Source organism: Spinacia oleracea, chromosome 5, assembly GCF_020520425.1.
Source record: "Spinacia oleracea cultivar Varoflay chromosome 5, BTI_SOV_V1, whole genome shotgun sequence".
Classification (NCBI taxonomy): Eukaryota; Viridiplantae; Streptophyta; class Magnoliopsida; order Caryophyllales; family Amaranthaceae; genus Spinacia; species Spinacia oleracea.
This window is the reverse complement of record NC_079491.1, coordinates 65,256,143-65,283,239: the sequence shown is the minus strand read 5'-3', so window position 1 is coordinate 65,283,239 and position 27,097 is coordinate 65,256,143. Positions and strand designations below refer to the sequence as shown.

Here is a 27,097-nt window from a genome sequence, read left to right as displayed (position 1 = left end):
AATATTATCCAAGTCGTAGATGTTGCCGGAAACGGAAACATGGTACGTATCGGAAAATATTATTGGAAATGGAAATATTACCAGAATCGGAAATATTGCCGGAAACGGAAATATTGTCAGAATCGGAAATATTGCCGGAATCGGAAAATAATTCCGGAAACGGAAATATTAAATATTTGTTCGAAACGGAAATTAATTCCGGAATCGGAAATATTAAATATTGTTCGTATCGGAAATAGATTCCGGAAATGGAAATTTAATCGGAAGCGTATCGTACGAATTAGCATCGGACGAGGCTTGCCGGACGAAGGCCCAGCACGAAGCCGGGGCCATCGCCCAGCAAGCATGCGCGCCACAAGCCCAGCCAAGGCAGCGCCCAGGCCTACCGCAAGGCAGGCCCAGCGCGCGCCAAGGGCCACGGCTGCGTGGGCCGTGCTGCGCGGGCTGCTGCTCGCACGCGCATGGGCAGCCCTTGTGGCTGCCGTGTGTGTGTGAGTTTGTGCTCATGCGTGATTCCTGAATCTACAAGAGTCAGTGTATGATTAAGTTTCTATTCCTAATTGGATAAATTAATTAAATAGAATTCATGTAGGATTCTAATTCCAATTAATTCGCATCCTACTAGGATTACGATTCCTTTTCCATAACTCTATAAATAAAGGCCTAGGGGTCATAATTTATACAGAAGTTTCAAAGTATTCAAAAGTGAGTTTTTTGAGAGAAAATTAAAACACATCTTGCTCATAAAACTGCCGAATTTTCTAGTACCTTAAGGGCGATTCTAGTTGGTCAATCTTAAGGCGGATCCGGACGTGCTGTGGACTATCTACGGAGGGACGACACTTGGAGTCCTAAAAGACTTGTTCTTGTTCGGTTCGGGCGCAGCTAGGGAAGGCACGCAACAAAGAGTATGCATCTAATTATGCTATATGATTATGTGTAAATAATATGTTGTCCTGGGTTAATGGTTGTTTCCGCATGATCTATGTAATGTCATATGTATCATAACCTAACAATTACATGAGTGAATCAGAATACTGTTACGATTTTTGGAATGTTGTCTAAGGATTTGCTGGAAGCCAGGGTGCAGGTGTCAAGATATACTTGTGCCCGTTTGGCATATGTTTTAGGCTTTTAGGGCCATCTTTTCCAAAATTGCGGGAATATAAACCGTTTTCAAATTGACTTAGATTTACTTGGTGTATGTCTGTATAAAAGGTCAAGGTATACTTAGTTCCTTCCCTATCTCTTTCATTTCAATCTTTTAGCCCCCAGTTGCTATTATGTCTTCCCATTAACGATGCTTTTTAAATTTTGATTTTAGATGTCCGTATCATATGTCTGAGTAGGGTGAGCCTTGGTTAAGTGCCAAGTCCTATTGACAATGTCTGATTTTTTTTTCAAAGGGGATTCGCAAGTATCTGAATTACCATGAACGGGTGCCCTGAGTTCGAAGGAACGATGGGGCAATGCCGTAGAACAATTCTCTTTATTGCAAGCCTACTGCCTTTACTACTTGTTGGCGATCATGACTGTGTCTAGTGGTGAAAGAAAGTCTTTAAGTGCGTTAGTTCGCTTTAGGGAGGGACAAGTCGAGTACTTTAGAGGTCATGGACGCTTGCGCTAGCCCCCACTTAATTGAGGCAAAGCGGTCTTTTGAGTCTTGGCTAAGTGCCTAGGAGTGTGAGTGCTCCTTCTGGCAAGGGTACGTGCCCTTATTATTTTTCGATGTGTGCTCGTTTTGGCATCTTGATGGTTTGGATTCTTCCTTTGACTCAAATTTTTCTTTCGACTTGGGTTGCAAGTAATTAAATTTCAGTAAGGGACTTCTATTTTTATATTCTTGTTTTTTCTATAGGCTTTAATATTTTTGCAAATTGGTTGGACCGAATCATGGATTGCCTACGTATCCGCCTTAAATAGATTTAATTTGGAATCAGGTCTTGCGTAGTTCTTAGCCTAGAAAATGGTTTCTTAGAATGCCGAATTCGATAAGTATGTTCTGAGATGGAAACATATTATTTGAAACGGTAGAATAAGTGAAGTTTATTATTATTTTAATCTGCTGCCTTGCCGTAAGCCAAAAATTTGTTTTATATATTTTTTTTGAGTACATGTATTTTTTGTGGTACGTATGTCTGAATACGTGCTGTACCCCCCAAGTGTTCGTTATTTTTCCGTGCATGTGCGGATAAAATGACGAGCACTTCTGGACAAAATTTGGCAAGCAAAGAGATTCAGCGCCCAAGCTAGGGCGTTATAGATTTCAGCGCCCAGCTGTGGGCGCTGAAACTTATTTCTGGGCGGATCTTTTTGGTGCGCTGAATGCTTCTTTTTCTTTTAGACTAACTTTAGAGGCGCTTTGCAAAGTCCCTCTTTTTTTTTATTACTTTTTGTACTTTTCATTTGTCTTTATTTCTTATTCGTGACTCAAGACTGTTTGAAAGATGGGTTTAATGCGATAGGATAATTTGTACAGGTATTGGTCAAGCATGAGGATTACATCCGCTAGGACTCACAATTTGCAGTCTCGAGCTAGTGTCATGAATTTACATCAACCAAGGCTAATGAGTAGCATGGGGACGGCTCAAGGGTATATCAACAGGGTGTATTCAAACAAGTTATATGGTCATTATGCTAATGGTGATGTAAGAGACGGTTTTGGAAATAATGGGTATGACGCACGTGTCAATGGCCGTGCGTGGTTTGCGGTTGACAACAAGTTCAAGAATAAGAGTCGAGGTAATGGTTTCTTGGGCTATGGCAATGAGAACATGGACGGGTTAAATGAGCTGAACAGGGACCCCAGAGCGAAGGCGTCTAAGAGCATAAGGATTGGAAAGGGTAGACATCGTAGAATTTCATGATTTGAATTGGTTGACCCAACTCTTTTCCTTCGTTTACTTGGGTAGATTTCGCACTTTGGGAGGTACGGGCTAAGTATTTCATGGCTCTTTTCGCTCTCCCTTTTCTCTTTCTCTTTTTTCCTTTTTGCTTGGGATTTCTCCCCAACATAAATCCTTCAATCAATTTGGGCTAAAAGGTAGATGGTTGTGGTCTTTGAGTCACGAGGCGAGAGTGAGTGAACCTCGTTTGGTAGGCCTATAGTGGACCTTTAACTTTAGTCGGCCTAGGGTGGATCTTTAGCTTTAGTAGGCCTAGGGTGGACCTTCAAATTGTCTTAATTTGCAAGCGTATTTAGTCGTTTCTTAAAATGTGCAAATAGCGTAGATTAAAAATGTTATTTTTACCTTATTGAAATTTAACGAAAGAATTACATCGAAGATAATTTTTTGCTTCTTTTCAGATTCCGGTTTCCGGGATTTAACTGGAAGTTGTGATTTAGACTCAAGCTTTCATTAATCTTTCTGATTATAACCCGTGTATGAGTACAAGGAGGAGGCCTAGACTCAAAATAATGGCGTGGCGTAAGCCTATAACACTTGACCAAGCGACTCTCAGACTTAGGCTAATTGGACCATATCTTTCGTTGGTTGACACTTCAGATTTTAACCCTTGGGTGTTCATTTGTCATGCGCCATTTCGCTTGATGTTGGCAAGGTAGTTAGTTGGGGAGATCGAATTTTCATTTTTGCAAGGCTAGAATCATTAGTGCGGTTTCTCTCTTAGTGTGTATTGCTTTACCCCAATGGTAGCCTTATGGCATGCCGATTTGGGTATTTTCATGGTTTGTCAGGTTGCATTCATGGAAAATCTTTTAGTCCGTACTTAGGAGTGTTTTAAAGGAGCGAGTGGCTCGAGAGGACTATGATAGTCGTGACCCAATGTGATCATAAGCCTTGAGGCCATTAATTTTTGCTAATGGTATTGACACCTTAGGTTCACTTTGGGGGTTGTGTGACTATGGGGGAATGGTTTCCAGAATGTGACTGTTTCCATTTTGCAAATACTTGAATTACACAATGTATTCTTTTTATTGGTGAGAGAGAGTATTGAGGCCGTAGATTCTTAGCAAGGGATGACAATTACATATGGGTGCTTATTGATTTAAATGTTAGGAAGGGAGACTCAATATGGTTTAACCTTTTAACTTGCAAAACGACACCAAGTATTAGGACCGATTCTATGGATAAGACAACTAAGACTTAGGATTTAGATTGTACTTTTGGCACAGCCTAGTCTAGACTCGGATTTATTTATTTTTTACTTGAACATTTATTTTTCTTGAAGACTTCATTCGAACATTATTTTTTGAATACTTTGCCCATGTGACATTCAAGGTCGTTTAATTAGCATGCTCGGTTTTGGTGCCGAGCATTGTCGTCGTAGGAGGCCTAACAACGACACAAAGAGTTATTTATTTTTTATTCTTTTGTCGCTTTTAGAATCGAGTGCCTTTTCATACGTCCTTGCAGCAATTTTTACGAATTTTTTTTTTGCTACGTGTTTTTTTTTTCGCGGGCACCGAGGCTGCTGTGCCTGACCAAAAGGCCAGGCAGCAACTTCAGCGCCCAGCAGTGGGCGTGAGAAATTTCGGCGCCCAGCCAGGGGCGTTGAAAATGCGTCCCTGGCTGGTTCTCGTTTTCTGTTTGCGTATACTTTTGTTTTCGCGACTGGAGATTTTGCGTGCTTGCCTTATAACGTCCTTTACGCGTTGTGCAGCGTTTGTGGGATTCGTTACAGGCCATCCCGAGCGTCGCTTATTTTTGTGGCGATCGTTCGGGCTTGCGGAACACGTATTTTGGTATAACTCTTTGGCCAATTGGTTCATGAATGTTTGGGCAATTTTTTAGGTCGTTGGTTTTCTAGCATTATTTGTCTAGCATTATTCGTACGCAATATCATAACATAGTCACATAGTTCGCTACATATAACTACATTACAAACATGGATTTGAAAATTAAATATGTCACGTAGTTTATGATAGGCTTCTATGGGTAGTATTTGCGCCTGGCTTGGTACCGCTTCTATCGTAGATCCAACACATACCCCGGTCGAGGTAGTGTCTTCAACAGACGAATTTCCCCCAAGAGGCCAACCCGCAAGTGCAAGCCAAGGGGGCATACAGGCGAGAGGGACCTAATGAGCGAGCGATTTGGTTCGGGATAGGTGTACTACCTGCACAAGTACCAAGTGGGCAACATGCGCGGCGTATTCACCCCCCTATTGGCGAAAAAAGGTATCCTTAGTCCCAACTCCCGAGGGAGCCGAGATTCGTTATGCTGTTCTGCCCGTTCACATTAATATGCTGATTTTCAGGTCGTCCCAACTTGATGGGGAAATAAACGCGGGGTAGGATCGTTTCACCCTTCGGCTATTTTGATTACCTACAAGCACGAGTATTTCCTTCACTATCCCTAGTGGAGTCGCCACTGTGAGGGGGTCGAAAAAGCACGAGGCTAATGCGTGACCTCGTCCCTCGTGCGTGTGACGATTCTTTTATTCAATCAAGTGTAATTGGATTTCCTGTGAGTTTACACCCAATTGACTAGTAATATAGGAGTCGACATTCAGTTTTTAACGACAATGAGAAAAACTGACAAAACCCGGTTATCGTGACATAAAGGGAGTGCAATTATGTTTGACCACGACGGCCGTAGGTTCCCTTGTGATCCCTGGTGTGGGGATCTCTCAACATACACCCGCAAGGTAGAGATTGAGGGTTCGGGGGACTGTAACTACCGAGAGGAGTACTTTTCTCGTCGATAACTCCAGAGGCAGGATATCCTTACTAGCTCAGCATAAATAATTGAAGGGACATGCGTTAACTATTAAACTAATCTGAGTTGATTTTAGCAATATGCAACATATAATACTAGATCGATCGTGATTATCTGATTTAAATAGTATTAAGGGACCTAGCATGATAATCCAATTTCCCAAAAATATTATATTTGTTAGGCGTGATAGAACAATCAGATTTAGTTAGTTTAACAGTTCATAAAAAGGGCGAGGAAAGCGATTAAATCATCGAAGAGGGACACATTACGACGCACCCTTGAGAGGTGCGTCACGGTTCTCAGAAAACTAACCACTTTGACTTTGCTATTTCTCCTTTTTATTTAACGAATCTTAATTATGGGACAGGATACGTTCTGTTCGATTTATGGATCGATTGCGACAGAACGCGTGAACAATTTCGCAGCGAGAGGCTTAGGCTAAGGGTTGGAGTCAATACTTAGAATATGAATTGTGTGTTGTTGTGTGTTCTTTTCACGTCGAATTTGGGGCTGTATTTATAGGGAAGAGTTCGTGGAAAGATAGAATTGCAGAGTTCTAATCCACAAAGAATTAGGAAAAAACACGTCCCAGGTATTTTCAGCGCCCAGGGCTGGGCGTCAAAGATTTCGGTGCCCAGCTCTGGGCGTTGAAAATAGGATCCAGGCAATTTCAGCGCGCAGGGGTGGGCGTTGAAATTGCTGTTTGGGCCGTTTCTTTGTCAGATTCGGATTCCTAGAATCCGGAGTGTTTGAGACTTAATCGAGTCTTTTAGTGCGTATCAATTTCATGACGGAATGCGTCTGGGCCCGTTACAAACTCTAGGCTCGTTAGGATTTTAATTAATACGTAACTCTTATTTCCGAATCATATTAGGAATAGGATTCTTGCAGTTTTCTATCTCATTTAGGATTTATGTTGGAGTGCAACACCTAATTCTGACAGGTTTCTATCTTTTATGACTTGCCACTTTTAGAAGCTACCCTTTACAGCAGTTACTATTTTTAGCAGGTTTCCATAAATAGCAGGTTTCGGGTGAAATGAAAAGGGGAATTGAGATTCGTTTATTTTATAGGAGATGCGTTGTCAAGTGGAGATTTATGCTTTCATCATCGAACCTTTCCCTTTCGGGAATGGGGACAAAAGTAGGTGTCTACACTCGTATTCTGTTCGCGTATCCTTTATTCGTATATACGACTTAATTTTGCGTGCTCGCCTAATAACGTCCTTTACGCGTTGTGCAGCGTTGTGGGATCCGTTACAGGCTGTCCTGGGCGTCGCTCATTTTTGTGGCGATCGCCCAAGGTTGCAGAACACGTATTTTGGTATAACTCTTTGGCCAATTGGTGTTTATGAATGTTTGGGCAATTTTTAGGGTCGTTGGTTTTCCGGTGTTATTTGTCACACACAATCTCAACAAAATCACGTAATTCGCTACACATAACTAGCATTACTACATGAAGCAAGAATAATATGTCACGTAGTTTATGATAGGCTTCTATGGGTAATATTTGCGCCGGCTTGGTACCGCTTCTATCGTAGATCCAACACGTGCCCCGGTCGAGGTAGTGCATTCAACAGACGAATTTCGTCCCAAGAGGCCAATCACGATGTAAGCTAAGGGGGCATGCACCAATGAGAGGGACCTAGTGGGCGAGCGATTTGGTTTGGGACAGGTGTACTACTAGCGAAAGTGTCGAGTGGACAACATTCGAAGCGTATGCACCCCCCGAGTGGCGATGGGTATCCTTAGTCCCATTTCCCGAGATGAAACACACTAAGGGAGCCAAGATTCGTTATGCGGTTCTGTCCGTTCACATTAATATGCTGATTTTCAGGTCTTCCCTACTTGATAAGGAAATAAACGCGGAGTAGGATCGTTTCACCCTTCGGCTATTATGATTACCTACGAGCACGAGTATTTCATTAACGTTCCCCAGTGGAGTCGCCACTGTGAGGGGGTCGAAAAAGCACGAGGCTAATGCGTGACCTTGTCCCTCGTGGGCGTGACGTTGTCAGATCAAGTGTAATTGGATTTCCTGTGAGTTTACACCCAATCGACTAGTAATATAGGAGTCGCCATTCAGTTTTTAACGACAATGAGAAAAACTGACAAAACCCGGTTATCGTGACATAAAGGGAGTGCAATTATGTTCGACCACGACGGCCATAGGTTCCCTTGTGATCCCTGGTGTGGGGATCGCTCAACGTACACCCGCAGGGCAGAGATTGAGAGTTCGGGGGACTGTAACTACCGAGAGGAGTGCTCATCGATAACTCCACAGGCAGGTTATCCTTACTAGCTCAGCATAAATAATTGAAGGGACATGCGTTAAACTAATAAACTATTCTGAATTAATTTTAGCAATATGCAACACATAACACTAAATCGATCGTGATTATCTTATTTAGATTGATTTAAGGTACCTAGCATGATAATTCAATTATCCAAGGTATTATCTTATTAGGCGTGATAGATCAATCAAGTTAATAGTTTGACAATTTTATAAAAGGGTGATGAAAGCGATTAAATCATATGAGGGACACATTACAACGCACCCTTGAGAGGTGCGTTACGGTTCTCAGAAAACTAACCACTTGGCTTTGCTATTTCTCCTTTTAGTTAACGAATCTCGGGTTTCCAAGCAATGTTCCAGTATTTAGGCTTAATTCATCAGCTACAAGGGGCAAGACATGTTCTGTTTGACTTTTGGGTCGATTGCGACAGAACATCGGATCAATTTCGCAGCGTGAGGCTAGGCTTAAGGCTAGAGTCAATACTCAGGTTATGGAATTGTGTGTCCTCTTCACGTCGTTTTTGAGGCTGTATTTATAGGGAAGGAGTTTGTGGAAAGATAGATTTTTAGAATACGAATCCAAAAAGAATTCGGAGACGACACGGCCCCAGCCACTTTCAGCGCCCAGGGCTGGGCGCCGAAGATTTCGGCGCCCAGATCCAGGCGTTGAAAATGGGATCTGGGCCGAGTTCTTTGTCAGATTTGGACTCTTAGAACACGGAGCTTTTGAGCTTTATCCGAGTCTTTTATTGCGTATTAACTTTATGACGGAATGCGTATGGGCCCGTTACGAACTCTAGGTTCGTTAGGAATTTAGTTAATACGTAACTCTTACTTTCGAATTATACCAGGAATGCAAATTCTATCTCTTTTAGGATTTATGTTGGAGTGCAACACCTAATTCTGACAGGTTTCTATCTTTTATGACTTTGCCACTTTTAACAACTACCTTTTACGGCAGTTACTATTCTTAGCAGGTTTCTATAAATAGCAGTTTTGCTGAAATGAAAAGGTGAATGAGATCCGTTATTTTATAGGAGATGCGTTGCCAAGTGGAGATTTATGTTCTCATCATCGAACCTTCCCTTTTGAGAATGGGGACAAAAGTAGGTGTCTACAGGGACTATAGTGAAGCTTGAGTGTCAATACTCTGGGGTGTAAAATGTGTAGGGGGTGATTGGTTCTCAAGAGAGATGCCAAAACTGAGCATGACTTTGAAGAAGCTGAAGGTGGTTGTGTCAACTGAAAAGGACTTGGATGTTATTTTCAGTTGCCCAATCCTCAAGTTTGATCGACTCCATACATTCCACTGTGAGTGGAACTCTAGCATGGCCTTATGTGTAAATCGTGTTTTCTCTCACAACCAATACTTGAATAAGTTGGTATTGGTCGGGAAAATACGGTAGCAGAACCCGACTCTCATAACATAGTTCATTTAATTCTTCAACTATGTGAGTGTCTGGTATCAGCGTAGCTTATAAAAAATTGCATCCTGCTCAAGAATATGTTTAATGACACAGAGTATTTTCTCTATCTAAAAATTGAGGTATAGCTTGTTTGAATTTTTGCTGTCATTCATTTAACTTTTAGGTTCCGCGATATCTCCAAGCTGGTTATTCATCTTCCTATGTCTATATAGAAATAAAGTTTTGATAAGGTATTTGAGGCAGTAATTCATTTTATCTCGCATCCTAATCTAGCGTGTTACTGATGCTTCTAAGTTCAAGCTCATCAGCTTGTTTATTGTTGCAGTTAGCATGGATGTTTAACAGGTATTTAAATTAAACCATTTAATTCTGCCTATTTATTGTATACAGAAACTTTTAATTGAAGCCAGAAGGAAACTCGGGGAGGTCTTGTCAGCATTCGAATTCTTGGATAGCTATGCAATGAATGTGGTAAGATTTTTCTTCAATAGATGTGAACGTATTGAGCTGCATTTTGTGTCCTTCTTGCAAATTCACTTATAAATGCTTGGTGTCGAAATTGGTTTTTGAACATTTGTTCAACTTTGGGTGCCTGGCACTCTGGCTGTACTGCATTTGCATGAGTAGCTTCTGTTAAAATGAATGCAAGACGTGTTAAACGAACTTTGTGTCTAAGGTACATCAATGACGGGGGTTCTTCACATATTTCTGTAAGTTATCTGATTTTATTATCCAATCTAGAGACCAATCTGATTTAAGTTTGAGCATGCATGCATTAATCTTACAGTTTAATCGTGAAAAAGACCAACTGAAATTAATTAAGGTACGCTATCAATCATGTGAGTTTCAGTTACTGTGTTTCAACTAAAAAATAAAGCATAATAAAGATAGAAAAACAATTGAAGGTACACAAAGAATTACTATAATTGTCCACTTTGCCTCCTGGATTTTCTTGTCTTATAATATATCTGCAATTAGGAGGACGGAGTATCAATTAACATTTATCAAATTAATTAGTCACTAATATATTAGCCAAGGACAGAAACTTGAAACAAAGATATTTCAGCTTATTTGATTTGGTAGTGAGGTTTCATGAAACCAGAAAAGAAAGGATAATGACCTATAGTACCTGGATCTGGAACTAGAGCACCGGGAGAAGCTGAAATCAGAGGGAAATCCATTAGGACAAAGTATATTCCATTAAAACTGTGTATCTAAGAATATGTACTTATTTTAGTATAAGAATTAGTTGAAATTACCTCATTACGCTAAATTCTGGAACACCTCTTTGTATACTACATTTTGGGTAGTATTATATGTCTGGCCATCCTTATCACAAATCAACACCTTCAATCCACTTTTCCTTGTAACTCTTGAGATTGCGACGTAAAGTTGACCATGGCTAAATACTGGCCTTGGAAGATATAGACCAACGTTTGTGAGAGACTGCCCTTGACTTTTGTTAATCGTCATAACAAAACAAACAACCAATGGATATTGTCTTCGTTGAAACTTGAAAGGCAATTTTATGTCCGATGGGGTTAAGAGCAGGCGAGGAACAAACACTTTCATACCAATGTTGTTTCCCGATATAATTTTAGCCTCGATTATGTGGTTACCCAACTGAGTAATTACTAATCTTGTGCCAATGCATAGACCATTAGGTTGGTCTATATTCCTAAGTAGCATAATTGGGACACTAACCTTTAGATTTAAGGTATGATTTGGCAGACCGGAACTTTTGATGCTGTTCAAAAAATCTGTTGTATATAACTCTTGATTGCCTCTTATATTTCTATCTGATGCCTAAATACTATCTGAGCTAAGATATATTTTTTCCTCGCCTGGAATCATGGACAGTAAATGCTCATTAACCACATGCACACACTAATTTGTTGGAGCAAGAATAGCTCTCTCTTGAAAGTAATTTGGGTTATCCAAGATCTCTAACATGAAAGGATACACACTATCCACAATAGATGCAATGGGACTTATTCCTCCATCTTTGATCAGTATATTTTCAGGAATTTGTATGTTTGCTTCCCCATCATTAGGGTCTCCTTCTTTACCATCTCCTACTCTTAATATCCACTCTGAAAATTCTTTGATCTCATTCAAATTTGAATCCGAACTTCCCGCTTGAATTCTCATATTAGGTGTCAAAGAAAGTACACGACAAAAGTCCCATAAGTATGAAGAGTTAATAGCTGAATAAACAATATCTTGTCTGCTTCCCTTTGGAATAACCGGTAAAATCTGTCGAAAATCTCCTCCAAAAACAACTACCTTGCCACCGAAGGGTTGCTCCATACTTTTTGGATTACTAAATCGCATAATGTCCCTTAAACTTCTATCTAAAGCCTCAACACAAAACCTTTGAACCATTGGGGCTTCATCCCAAATAATAAGTTTTTCCTTAATCAAAAGATCAGCTAACGGTGCTCTCTGCTTGATTTCACAAGTGGTATCTTCATTTACATTTATAGGAATTGCAAATCTAGAATGAGCGGTCCTTCCGCCTCGTAGTAGTAGAGAAGCAATCCCACTTGATAAAACATTAAGTACAATTTCCCCTTTACATCGAATAGCGGCAGAAAGTGTTTTCCACATGAAGGTTTTTCCTGTGCCACCATACCCATAAAGAAAGAAAACACCTCCTTTATCTCCAGCAAGAGCACCAATTAATTCATCATAAACGCCTTTTTGTTCATCCGTAAGACATGAAAGTAATCTTTTGTGCTCTTTTTCCATGGATATTTTGTCATAAGAAAGTTCTTCATGAATAAGTTTGTTCAACCCATCTGAAATAAAATCCCGATCTGGTAGTGGCATCGGAGGAAATTGTGAAAGACTTCGTCCATTACTCTGTAGTAAATTCTCTATGTAGCCAAAGTGTGGTTTTTCAGCCGCTCTTCACTTAACGTCAAGTCTACAATAAGAAACAATATCATTAGTATGGAAATGGTTGCATGTTAGTTATGTGCAAGTTACTATTGAATCTATAAAAGTCTATTACCAATAATACTACTTCTAGGGGATTAAGTAAATGCATACTAATGACATATGATATGTAGATATTTAGGGATTGCATCAAAATTTACCAATGCCTAATACTAAATTTGTATATAAGAAAAATGCAGCAAAGTATTGTATGCAGATTATCAGCTATACCGAAAGTCACCAAAATTATGAATATGGTTGTGCAGGCAGCTCTGTTCCTTAATCCTCCACCCAAATTTTTTGTGCAGTGCCCTATTCTTAATCCAAGGTACTGATTCTAGATTACTATTTATGATCAGTTTAAAATTCAGTTTTTCTTTTTCTTTCCTAGGTTTAACAATGTTCGCATCTGGAAGGAGAAGCTAACGAATGCAGTTGATGATTTTTCTCCGCACGGCCAACTTCTTAGTGCTATGGATGACCTGTTCAGGTTTGTATATACTTTTTATTTTCCATTCACAGTAGCTGAACCTGGTACGTTCTTGTTACCCTTAGCCGAATGTTACTGCAATACCAAGTTCAATAATTTCAGCCTAGCTTACCCTCTATGATCAGTATAAGATTAAGTGTTCGCATCCAAAAGGGAGAAGCTATTGAATTAAGGGAGCAGCTTCTCAGTGCTATAAAAGAATCATGCATCACAGTTTTTTATTCTACTTTATATTTTTTTTTTTTAAACAGTAGCTGAACCTGGTACTTTGTTGCATACGTTTCCTACATATTTTCAAGTCAAATTTTTTGTACAGTGCTAAGAAAGTTGCTGCATTGAGTCGAATCCTCCCTGGTGTACAATATTTCTGGGTTTTACTTAATTTGTTTTACTTAATTTGTTTTACTTAACCAGTCTCCCAAATTCACAATCAGAATTCTAGTTTCCTGCAATGTGTGATGTGATGCTAAAAAGATGAGTTAATTTCCTTCCAATATGGATGGCTTTGACCTGTGATTTTCTTAAAATAGGCTATTAGATTCTGTTCTTCTCTTTTCTAATGACAGATTTCCCCCGATTGATCGCATAATAATATATGTAGATATTTAGATGATTATATTAAGATTGGAGAATTTATAATAAGATGATTATATCTTGCATGTCACGGGTACTATAAATCTATAAATGCATACCATAAATCTAATTATGCATAATATAAATCGGTTTATGCATAAAATTCTTTATGCAAAGTCTATATGCATAATATAATATGTATATTATATAATTTCTTATGCATAATCTATAAATGCATAAACAAATTCTTTATGCTTAATTCTATAATCTGTAAATGCGTAATATTGCGTCATACCGGGAATTTGAAGAATAACTCTCTGCCTAAAAAGAACATCATCTCCGAGGAACTTCCATATTTTCTCCCACACAAACTCGGGTCTAGACATACTTCCTGATATCAATAAAGTCACAAATAGACTCCTTAAATACCCTGATGATCCCCAAAAGCTTGCTTCAGTTATACCATCAATGTATTCCCTGTCATCGTCTAGTAATCCAAGAGCATAGCAAGCCTCTTTGAATGTTGAGTACGTTACACCATTGACTGTTCTGATTTCTTCGTAACATGTCTCAACCTCTTACTGTAATCAACAAAGCACCTAAATAGTGCAATTCCCCACTTCTCGGAGGAACATAGTAAATTCTTCCAATAGAAAATCTTTGTACCCTTTTCGTCCATTCCTTCTTCCCGTTTTTGTTGCACACAAACTCCGTCGGAAATTCACAATAAGTTAATTCTCTTGCTTTCTGATTTGTTCTATTACATTCCATCCAACTTAAGAACATTGATTTATCAATCCCCGGCTTGTTCACGATGTCCTCCAATGACTCGTCATCTTCAAACACAATACTTTGTTCATTGGGTAGGTGGAAGCTCAACCTTTCAACTGATGGAGTCCTATAGTGAATATCATATCCCAAAATTCTCCATACCGCTTCACATGGAGAGATATACCTGTAAACTTACGAAGATTAATGATAAGCACAATGAAATTCACCCTAAAATTGAAAAGAAAGAAACTATATGAAATATTCAATATTTAAATAGAAGTTAGAAAACCATATAAGGTCTTTTAAGTGATGTTGAGAATTACCTACAATCGTAGTATGCTTTTATCTCATCTTTTATATGGTCGTCACTTTCACTTGTCTGACTCAACGATGCAGTTACTTGATCATGACCCTTGCTAATATACTTAAAAATATATTTTACTGCACGTGATTGATTGCACCACTCAACATTGATGTGAGCTCCATATTTCAATAGAAGATAAGCATTATATGGAACGACATATCTATTATCTAAAGTAACTCCATTCTTTTCTATTGTCCGATCATTGTTGCTTCTTCTGTACACAGGAAATCCTTGATCATCCACTGCCGTTCTCTCGTTGAAATTTTTAGGGAATTTCTTTATACACTTTCCAACTTTCATGCACGGAGCACGCATGTTATATTCACCACATGGACCATGAATCATGGAGTCTGTAACCAATTTATATAATTCTGGATTTGTTTCCTTGTCAGGTATCTCTGCAGAAATAACCCGATCGATGTCTTCTTGGAACAAGAACAATACAATATGAGCATGAGGTAAGCCTCGCTTTTGAAATTCAATTGTGTAGACCACTACACATATAAAGTTTCATATTAGACTAAAGAATATAGTAAAGATTAAGATAAATGAAAAATCATAAAAGATATTTATTATATAAATATTAAAACTCACAAGCTTGTGTTCTTCCAAATAATTTTCCACCCTTCAAATCTTTAATCAACTAATCTAGCTTCATTTTAAAAACTCTACACAGAATGTCTGGTCGATCTTCAGGTTTAAGAAGTCTTTTCTATACATATCGCATGATTTCTGGCCATTTTGGATTGCATGTAAAGGTAATAAATAAATCAGGATATCCATACCATTTGCATAGATCCATAGCATCTTGGTAATTTTGAACCATGTATGTAGCACCACCAGTAAAAGATGAAGGCAAGACTATGCGTTTTTCGGTAGAAGAAGAATTAGTGTTTTGTCCTGGTATTTCTCTCAAATTCTTGTACTTGTCTACTCTCAACTGTTTTTGATGCGTCCGAACGAAGCATATCCTTTCAGATTCTATTATTGTGTATGCGTCAACCAAAAACTGTTGGAGTAATTTTCGGGCCCACAAAATAGTGACAGATTCATCTTTTCTCTCGCATATTCTAAATGCAAAAAATTCCCTCATGGTCAATTTCTTTCTTTTTCTGTTGCAAGATGTGTCCCTTAATTGAATACCAAGTCGGTATCCATCCTCTCCATAAGGGAATAATAACGGATATTGTAGGGGAAGATAAGATGGATGTAACTCGTTTATACGTTTCAATTGGCCAGTTTGTGTCTCAACTATAATATCTCTTGCTCCTGTTGAACTCCCAATTTCTCCAACAATAAGAGCAGCCACTTCGGATGCAGTTGGTAGATTGTAAGTTTTGCCATCACTTTCCCTATTTCCAATGAGTTTAAGCTTAACAGACTCCTCATTATTGGATTCAAATCGATCCCTAGCCTCCCTAAATGCCTGTGCTAGAGGATTGTATGCATCCAACATCTCTCGCAAACTTTCAACAATTGAATCATCTAATGCGTTCCTTGCATTTCTTTCAATGTTTGAGCTACATGAATACATTGGCAAAAAATATCAGTTAGGAATACACTTTAGGTCACGCCAATGGGGTCAACAACGATTCAAGCATAATATGCAATTTCAACATAATTTTAAGGTAATCACAACACACCTGTAAGCATGCAATCTGTTAGATACTTCGTTTTCAGTATCATATATATATAGTTGTGAAAATTTTGGTGATGATCCCTTTGTTGGCAATAAACTCCCCATTCTATGGTAATTTTGTCCATATAGTCTAAAGGTAAATGGACCACGTCCCTTGTTGACAGATGAATCAATCTTCCCACCCATTAAAGTAAAGGTAAACATCATATTATATGCTCGTGTATTTTCCTGGAATTCTTGCTCTCTGAATCTTGATTTGTGTATAGATCCTGAAGTACTTTAGGTGGATCTCGGAGCTTAGGAAGTTGAACCTTTCCTTGCATGCAACATATGTTAAATTTTGGGTTTGTTTTTCGATCTTTCCTTGCTCTCTCTTCAAACCACATGAATGCATCACAATATTCACATGTGTATGTTGGATCTCCAATGTCCCAATAGCCTACATGTTTAATGAATACGCTTGGAACATAAATATCATATAGGTGATTGTTAGTTATTAATATATAAATAGTTACGGAATAAGTACCTTCAAAACCAGTAACATCCGCATATATATCGTTCCCACCTTGAATTTCCAAAAAAAAAAATGTAGCATAATTAATTTACAATGAGCTTTACTAACAGAGAGGGTGGGCGTGGAAATGATGAGATGTTTCAAACCTTCAATGTCAATATTTGAGTCGTCCTCAATCAGTTCATCGACGATCTCGTGTTCTGTATTGAAATTGATATAGTAATAAGCTACAAAATAATACATTAAACAAAAGATAAATGGTCGGCCAATACCTTCATAATCAACATTTGAGTTATGGTCGCTATCGGTATCCATATGATGCCCAAATGTTATAATGAGAATGATACTTGTGTTAATGTATAAGTAGTTCAGAATCTGACTGAATTTTTAATTTGAATTTTTACGGTGTAATAACCTGTAAAATATAATAGATACCTAAAGAAGTACTTGCATGGTTAGTATTGTGTTCGCTTGTGAATCTATCTGGTGTTATATTCATGCCACTGGTCGGCATTTGTTTGATTGATTCAGGTGAATGATTAGATGCAGCAAACCCATTGATGCAATGAGAGTGTTCGGTGCTATGATACACAGATGATGTTGCTAGTTCTCTAGGAGTACGAAATTGCTTCTGACTTGAAGATGATTGGCCATGATCATCGGAGACTACAAAGTTGAGGTACATTAACAAAGCATTAAGAATACTCTTATCTAAAAATATGTTCTTTTTTTTTCAATGCAAACACCCTCTATAATGCTCAAATGTAAATGTTAAAGAATGCTTAAGAGTACTTGCCATTTGATATATCTCTTAGTGGTCTTCTTTGATGGTTTGATGTCCTTCTTGCTTCGATTGATAGTCGTCGCTTTTCCCTTAAAATGGTTATTCTGTTCATCCTGGCATTTTTCTTAAGCATTTGATCCATTCTTTTCTGCCTCTGATCAAACTTTTCTGGTTAAGAATGATGCGTAAAAATGACCTATTAATGATAATTATCTAGCAAACGTGGATTCATTATTTTTCTACTTTAGAAACTGTTAGGGTTTACAGTGACAAATGTATAAATTAAGAATCTGATATTGGCGGCAAACTATTAATGATTCTTTTTTAGTTTTATCCCATAATTATCTATCACTTTTAGGGTTTTAAGAATCTGTCATTACACTATATTTTCCGTAATCATCAATAAAGTGTCAAACTCTTTTTTGCCCTAGATTACAATATCTTTTATGATTTTATCTTTTAGATATCCATCACTTTTATGGGATCTAGAAATCTGTCATTTTTAAGGGATTCAAAAATCTGTCACTTTTATGGGATTTAAAAATATGTCACTTTTATAGGATTGGATAATCTGTCACTTTTATGGGATTCGAAACTAACGACAAAGCATAAGTGTACCAAACATTTGTGTTGCTTCTGTTAGTTCTAAATTCTATCAAAGTTAAATCAGCGTTGTCACCTGAATTAAGTTTTGAGACTGTTAGTATTATAATTTGGCTCGTTCTGAAAGTTTTTTTACCATATGCTCGTATTTTTTAACTCTTTTGAAGTTTTATCTTCTTCTAACTTTCCAGTTCTTTAAGGCGCAATGCCCTTATAGATTCATCATCTCATGTAATCAGCATTAAGCCTTTGTTTATGAAAAGGTAAATAGGCAATAAAGCAGGTATTTGAATAATGCAATGTGCATCAATGTCGGGCTTTCACTTGGATCATACTATATATTTATATCACTCATTTAGTAGGAATGCTGTTTAGTTTAAGTAATATTAGGGAGTTTTCATGTAATTACAAATCATAATTCAGATTTAATTTTATCAAATGAATCGAAACTTCCTTAATTTTGCATAAATGTATTTTAGAACTTGGCTAAATTAAGTAGTCCAATTTGATAAGCTGTGCAAAACTAGATTGGTTTGGGGTACGGTTTCAGGAACTTAAGTGGTCTGATCAGAGGTATGCTGAGAATTAAGTGTTCAAAATTCAGGAGAGGTGTCTTTAAAGCTTGCTTTATAGCTGTCATTAAGTGTTCGCCATAGCTTCCCCTTGCATATTTCCTTCGCCATTGCACTGCAACTCAACCTTAAAAAAGTCAGGTCTGTTAGCTACCCACAGGCCAAAGCGAGCAGCCATCACTTCCCCAAGTCTTGCATCCCAGGTTGTCTCATGTCGTCTCACCCCACAGCCAACACCACCCCTTCACTCGACCTCACCACAGCCCCCAGCCCCACCCTTCCTCCCGCAAATACTGCAACATCTACACTCACCTTAAACATGCCCATATTCTGGGCTACATCACCCTGCCCTCGACGTTACACCATTCAGATGACTTGCCTTGCCAAACACCGCACTGGCATAGACTTTGCTGCATATAGTTGTTGACAGTGTTTCGGATGAGGGTAATAAAAATGGTATAACTTCTATTGTAGTGTAGTGGGAGTTATTGCTGAAATTTGAGTTGATCTTGTAAACTCATGAGTGATTTATTTGTTTTACAGAGTGGGTCAAGAATCACTGATGGAAGATAACTGGGCAGATGATGATATAGAAAATGAATTGGCACCTATAGCTGTTCAACTGGCATATGTTCAGCAGGTATGGATCGTGTGCCATCTGACTTCCTTGTTCTATGATTGTAAATGTGCAGAAAAGTTCAATTTTCCTGGCTTTTCAGCAACATGGAAATACACAAGAAGCTGTGAAAGCATACTTGGACATGATAAAACAGAATTTAGATGATGAACCATCCCTTGCTATTGCAGTGTGTGGAAATCAGTACTAATCAAGGCTTGACCTGGTACTTTGTTGCATACGTTTCCTATCCATATTCAAGTCTTCTCATGATCTTTTGATCAATTTTGTTGTTTAAGTTTTAACGCCCATACCGGTTTTTGTTTTGGTTCAAACTTATCATGCTATTAACTATAATCAAGTATTAAAAAATAAAGAACAGAGCAGGGAAATTGAAAAAAATTCAGAGGCTTTTATTAACCAATAATACGACATGAAAAGAAAAGAACACATCAAAATCCAAAATCATCAAACATTAACCAATAAAAACGACATGAAAAAAAAGAACACTTCAAAATCCAAAATCAACAATCAGAAAATCATTAAACTTAAAAAAACACCAGAATATTAATACTACAAATGAAAATAAATACTCTTAATTCTTTTTGCAGTAACTTTAGTCCTTCTCTTTTTTGACGACAATCTTTCGCTGAGTTTTATTAGTAGAAAACTCAGATGATGTAATATGCCCTTCCGAGCTTGTGCACCCTAACTCTTCAAAGCTTCTTTTATGGTTTGGAGTGATACAAAGTTCCTCACAATTGTCATCCATATTCTCATTGTCATTGTTGAGTATATTCTGCATATAATAGACCTAATTAAATACATGTCTCTCAAACAACAAATGTATACGTGTGTTTAATATACTTTTAGATATTTATTTTTATACCTTCTCTGTGTTAGTATCCTTGCAATGGTTGACAGATTTTGAAGTCACGTCTAGTTGTTCTTCATGCTCCATAACCTATTATAAACAGAGAGGGTAAGCAATTCTATATTGTTAAAGTATTAGAGTTTTATTTGATTATAAAAGTACCTCATTAGGATCCTCTACATCTTGGAATGTCTTTATGAGATCTACATCATCAGACATCTTTGTTACTGTGAATAATGGGCAGCTTTGCTTAAGGTTATAATCTGTAACTTTAACTTTAAATAAAAACTTCCGGTCCAGCAGTTCTTTTAAATCTTTAGGCACTGAATCGTCATTGTCATCCTTATTTCCATCCTGCATCAAGTTTAAAAATAGATCAAAAGGTCTACAATAATATGTAATACACTTTTAGCACATAGTAACATATAGGAACAATCACAGATGAACTAAGTATACCTTAATTTGGCATTCTCTTATATGTAATGCAGACATTCCTAAGATTTGTACCACCTCGCGATCAAAAATAACAAATGAAGCACTTCCTGATTCATCCATCACCCTTACTTGAAGTTTGAACCTTGGAACAGGATCTACATAATTATTGCACTTTTCGCACCAAAACTTCGTTAGCTCATCAATTTTTTGATCTTAAACTTTCTTGTAGTCTTTCTTACATGCAAGGTAGAACCAACCATTCTCAAGCTCAATAGAGTCTATTGTGGCTAATGTCACACAGTTGCAAACCTATGCCATAAAAATCCAAAATTCACAGTAAACTCTCAGTGATTAGTAGAATAAGTGCACAGTGGCTAATGCCACATAGTTGCAAACATATGCCATCTTTTTTTTCTGTCTATATAAGCATCAAATAAAAGAATTAATGTGCTCACCTCCTGCATTTCAAGAATCTCATCAACATGTTTCCTCTCCGATTTTTTCAGGAACTCGTTTTCATTTTTCTGAGAGATGTGACTACTTATTTATTCCATCATTTCTGAAGAAGTCTTTCCTTCACTCCCAAATCTGCATGAATTTTTTTTGTGCAAGTATACTTATTATAAAAGTTTATTTAGATAAGAAAAAAATAGTAGTAAGGACAACAAAAAAATACACATACCTCTTTTTAAAAGCATTTATCTCTGCAATATCAGTATTTATATGGAGTCCAGTCACAAATAGGGAACTCGATATTCCAACAACACCTTTAAATGCGTAAGAAAGATAAACGTATAAGAATGCGAAACCCCATCAATGCATAAAATGACACAAGGATTTAATTCAACTCAAATAATATATATACCATGAAAAGTCTTGATTTTTGCATACTGGATGGCAATAAAAACTTGACAATTTGGATGATTAGATAAGTATTCTGTCAATTGATCAGCATATTGATTCCACAAAGTGCAACTCAAGAAATTTTTCCTGAAAAAACAACAAAGTTAGTACAAAAATAATAATTGTATTTTCTTAAAAAACATTAAAAATATACTTACTGCAAATCCTCTAGTTGAATATTGAGCATTTTTTGGGGGTTACCATCTCTAATAAATTGATCAGTTGATAATATTCTAGAAAGATATCCAATACAATCTATTTTTACAAAAAAATGATATGAAAAGCGAATAATATAAAAAAATAAATATAATATACCAAAATCTAAGTAGATTTTTATACCGATTAATACACTGTTGTCTAAATCTTTTAGTGCTTCGTAAGACTTAAAATCAAAACCATCCATAGGAATGGTCGATGCAACCACTTCTACGGCTTGAGCTTGAGTAAACATTCTAAAGTTAATTTTATATGGATGCATCGTGGGTTTATAGTCTCCAGCATTCTTTCCAACACCAAAATACGAAATATTGTACGCTTGTCCTTCGAGGAAAACATTCTGCCATTTTGAGATAAAAGACTTTTTAATAGAAGCTTGAATCTTGCCTCCCTAGTATGCAATAAAAATAAAATAAAAAAGTAGTTAGCAGCATACTAAAACTTGAATATTAATATCGAGTATAGCACAATATGAATGATGAAATTACCTCTGCATCTAGTAAAACCATTTCAATAGCATTTGTTTCACTCGGATTATTGAAGGCATGAACGGTCCATAGTCGGATAATCCTTGCTTGTATCGTTATGTTTTCTATAGAAGGATTAATAGTGTATATGGGTGTAAAATTCTTGGCCATTTTTTTTCTCAGACTTCACGTATATTAGAATAGATAGATGCTTGATATTATTGTTGGTTGAGAAGGGAGTATATATATACCCGGTTGAATTCTAGGTTACCCTAATTTGTTGTGATTATTCTAGATTCTTGGGATTCTGGATAAGCAGGGAGTATTTTATAAATTTATAATTCCCAAAAATATTCAATGTTGTAATCTTGTTTAGGGCTTCCTATTGTAATCTTGTTTACGTAATTTCTGAGAAAAAAAATACTCAATGTTGCAATCTTATTTACGTAATTTCTGAGATATTTTTGTAATCTTGTTATATGGTTTCCTATTTTGCAGGGACTCAGGGAATTATTCAAAAACTGAACGTGAATAGAGGGAAAGCATATTTATCCCATAATGATTAGATATTCCCTAATGACCGTTTTTATCCCCTAATGATTAGATATTCCATTTATTTAGGAACTTTATTTTTGTAACTGGTTATTCTATAGGATCTTTTCCACGTTTTTAGTATAACAATTTTAGGATACCAGTTAAATAAATTCTTGCTATTCAATTTCACACGTTTTTTTATTTTCCGCAGGATTTCAGTGGATTTTTTTATATTTTATTTATTCCATTTCACACGTTATTCTATACCACAGGATCATTTATTTGAAGTTGTTATTGAACCCGATCACTGTTATCATAATATTTCATACGTTTTTTTTTAAAACTTTTTCTATTATTATCAATTATTATTCAATTTTATGGAAAAACAAAATAATTTATTTTTAAATAGTTAAAAGGTAATTTAAAAAAGAAAAATACAAAGGATTCACCAGGAGATGACACGTGTCATTCATGGTGTCTCTTCTAGTATATAGTTACTAGTTTTATATGCACGCGATGCGTGCAAGATAATATGAAAACAATATTTCCTCCTCCGGACATTTTGTTCCCAATCTCTATCTTTACTTGTTTCCTTATACATAACAACAATTTTGTTAAACACAAAATCCAAAGAGAAACAGTTTATACACCATTATAAATTCTAAACAAAAAGTTCACTGTTTTTAGGGATTCTTAACACGTATTTCTCACTGAATACAACCCTCCTTTATGTTTAGTTCAAAGACAGCTGTTAGCATAACTAAAGCATTACTTTTAGATAAACTGATAAACACAGTTTATGAAGAATTGTAATACAAAAAAAAACCAACTTTAAAAGTTAAAGACGGTATAATTAATTAGTTGACTAAAAATTTTGTACATAGCATTACAGAAAAATAGGAGAACAACTAAAATCCTATCCTTACAACGTCACTGTTTTATTTGCAGAACAATTACTATAAACTCCAAAAACAAAAATTAATAAACGAAAAGTGAGACCAGCATAGTAATTTAGGCTTGCTTTCTTCTTTGCTTGGACTTGAATGATGCCTTCATTGAAGTCCTCATGGTTTACCTGGAAAATTGGAAACAAAGTTGGTAAGTTTAACAAAAGAGAAAGGAAAATCATAAAAAAATAAAATAGAAGGGAGAGAAACCCATACCTCACATATGCGATACTGCAAAACAAAACACAGAAACTTGAACTCTGGAACCACATAACTTAAAGATTTTGTGCAGTTGTTCAACCTGTTCATTAATCATCAGATTTGAACCACAGAGCTTAATGATTGAACCACGTATCTTTAAACACACCGCAATTAAGTTGACGGATTAAGAATACTGATTGAAATGATGGAAAAGGCAAATAAATAATAGGAAAAAACCTGAAAATCGGATGTGAATCTTGTTATGTGAGTGCGAGAATCCTTGGGGATGCCTTCAGTTCTAAACTTACAGTTGAATGTCATCATTCGCTTTCAGGATTTTCTGAAACTGCTGAAGTAAAAGTTAAAATTCAAAGGAGGACAAAGAATTGACAACTGCAACTTAACAAATTAAATTGTAAAATCTGCATAATTGAATTAGGATAGCCTTGCAAATAAAATAAAAAAGATTGTAAATTCGGCTTTTTAAATATCTCATGTATGACTCGTTATTAAAAATCTCAACCAAGATTTCCTATAACTCAAATACAGGAAGCTGCAAAAGATTTAATATTAAATTGATTTTATTACTTGTAAAATCGATTTTATAGATAAAAACTCATATTCCGTTCAAAATATGAAGCCCTCTGTAAACTGGGCTCTTATCGAACGATCCGATTTTTCTGAACCAGTAGGCCCCAATATAACAACCACTTTCACCTCTTTCTCCTGCCCTCGAGCCGGTGAAGGCGGCCGTTTTCGGCGACAGAATGAAAAGCGGAGAAATTCAAATGTGAAAGGAGAGAGAAAGGGAGAGGATGAAGAAGATGGAGTCGAAGAGAGAGAGAGCAGGCGTTCAAAGATTTAGGTTAAGCACACCCTCCACTTTTATAAGGACTCTTCAGTTAACATTGAATAAACGAATTTCTCTTATGACAATGGTCTATCAAAACAAATAGAATAACATTCTAATAGGCACAGTATTCAGAAAGCATACACCAGCGGGCAACAAAAAAGAAGAAACTCGTCACCGCAGAATGTACTGACTTTGGCTAAGCCCAACACACACACAAAACATATAGCAGCAACAAAGCATATCAGAGAGCAGAACAGAAAAAAAAAAAAAAAAAAAAAAAAAAAAAAAAAAAAAAAAAAAAAGCTCGCCACCGTAATACAGAAGCAGCATAATCTCAGCAGAGCAAAACAGAAAAGACTTGATAATTTTATACGGGGGAGTTTTAGTTCAATATTGAGGTAAGTCAAGTTAAATAGGCCAGTCAATTCATTGGGTGTGACACCTGTTGTAGTATAGTATAGATCAAGTGACACATAATCATGAATAATGAATCAAGCTGATTGTAAACACCACGAATATTCGAGCCATGATGAAGCACAGTGATAGGAAGGATCCATTAATTATTGCTAGTTTCACATTTAGTCATTTAGAAGCTTAGTAGTTTGCATCATACAAAATCAATCAACATAAACTGATAGAAACCATAGAAGCTACAAAAATAAAGTTCATGTTTACCATAGCAATTACACCACTACAAATGATTAGGCGATTAGCTACTAAACAGATGTAACACCTCGACAATTCTTTCTTTTCTAAAATAACCTTTTAATATAAAACGTAGAGAATTATCAAGGCATTATCGCCCGTGTGAAAACATAACGGCTTATTCAGAATTTTGCAGCGGAAAACATAAAACTAACTTTAGGTTTATAAATAATCGATTACAGGTTTAGTCCCAAAAATCAACCAACGAAAATAAGGAAATATAAATAGTACGACAAGTTTAAAGTCCAATTAAACAAACCCAAGTCAACTTAGCAAATCAAAACTAAATACAAGCTCTCTATTCCCGATCCCAATGATGCAACATCTTCAAACCTGCAGATGGACAATGCTTATTGATCCTTAGAGACTGCTCACCAAAGATTGGGTCATCACAGGATCAATAAGGCATAGCCATGATCAACATGCACAAGCAAAAGCACGTAATCAGCAAAGTTGAGTACTACATACTAAATCAATAATAATCCTAACATGATTCTATTAAACGAACAACCCTAACATGATACTAATGAACACAAATAAAGGCAGACAAAACATGATAGTTTGAGGACCATACTTGACCAGACTAGACTAGGCTAGACTTTTAGCAATAATATTATTTTAGTTGAAATAGACAATGGACCGAGTTGACCGTCCGACAGCCTTCACTAAGGAAGACGAGGTACGGGCGCGACTCCGTAACCTCAGAGACCTGCGATATCGAGGAACATTTGAATAAAAATAGGACACGGTGATCAATCCGGTCCGAGATAAAGGCCATGGGCTACCACCATGAACCCCAACTCCTATTTCTCCGTCACTTTAGACGTGCACAGTCTAAAGCTATTGCTACTCAGTTTCACTTTACATGATTTACAAATTGAGACTTTGTTATGACTCAACAATCACATAAGGCATATAATCCACATTCGTTCACAACTATTTTTATCTTAGAATTAAGTACGTGATCATAAAGGCATCAATCAAGACTCATTCCAATTTACCCAACCTTTCCTTTAACCATGATCAACCCTGTATATGGGTATAAAGTTTTAACTTACTAAACAAGGTCCTCGGCCCTCATAAAGTAGTGAAAAGCTAAAAAGGGAACAACAATCAACTGATCTGAATCAACATATACAAAGTAATCTAGTGTTCCCAATCAAACATGTTTGCATCAATCATCCATACTAACATGTTATAATTCTCTTAATGCAATATAGGTTCAATACGTCCATCCAACAGTATTAAACATGCAATTTCAACCTAACTAGGTTCGTCGATAATATCAACATCACCAAGTTCAACAATAATATCAACATAGCCAAGTTCAACAACAAATTCAACATGGTTTCAACAATTAGCACACATTCCAAGCACACAGGTATGTACGTACCTTGTGTAAACAAATTGATAGGCCACTTTAACACTTTCAAAAGTCGCCTAAAGAGAATTCTCCGCCTAAAACAACCAACAAGTAATCCCAATCAATTTCTAATCATTGGCAATCATAAAAAAGCATTCTAAATGCATCCTAAGCATATTTAGAACCTTCCCCAATAACAAAACTTAAACATTTGATTTCCTAGCATCATAGTTATTGAACTAGTGATTGAAATTCGTTGAAAACTTTTTGCAAACATCGTACTTTAAATTTTCAGCAATATAAATTCATTTAAAAGCTTCACCAAAGTCA

The 27,097-nt window shown here is 36.7% G+C and overlaps 1 protein-coding gene and 1 pseudogene across 1 annotated transcript; both read right to left on the bottom strand.

Moving 5' to 3' along the window:
* Positions 1–10,666: 10,666 nt before the first annotated feature.
* LOC110799678 (uncharacterized) lies at positions 10,667–17,620 on the bottom strand (annotated as a pseudogene).
* Positions 17,621–19,885: 2,265 nt separating this feature from the next.
* On the bottom strand, positions 19,886–24,167 carry LOC110799677 (replication protein A 70 kDa DNA-binding subunit C-like). The gene is made up of 15 exons (XM_022004961.2): positions 24,084–24,167; positions 23,947–24,000; positions 23,862–23,876; positions 23,698–23,773; positions 22,186–22,289; positions 21,821–22,088; positions 21,640–21,736; positions 21,444–21,568; positions 21,261–21,345; positions 21,034–21,115; positions 20,818–20,887; positions 20,600–20,733; positions 20,306–20,497; positions 20,159–20,233; positions 19,886–20,068 (listed from the first exon to the last, which is right to left on the bottom strand). Exons 1-15 carry the CDS (start codon positions 24,165–24,167, stop codon positions 19,886–19,888), a joined length of 1,644 nt encoding a protein of 547 aa, XP_021860653.2.
* Positions 24,168–27,097: the final 2,930 nt, after the last annotated feature.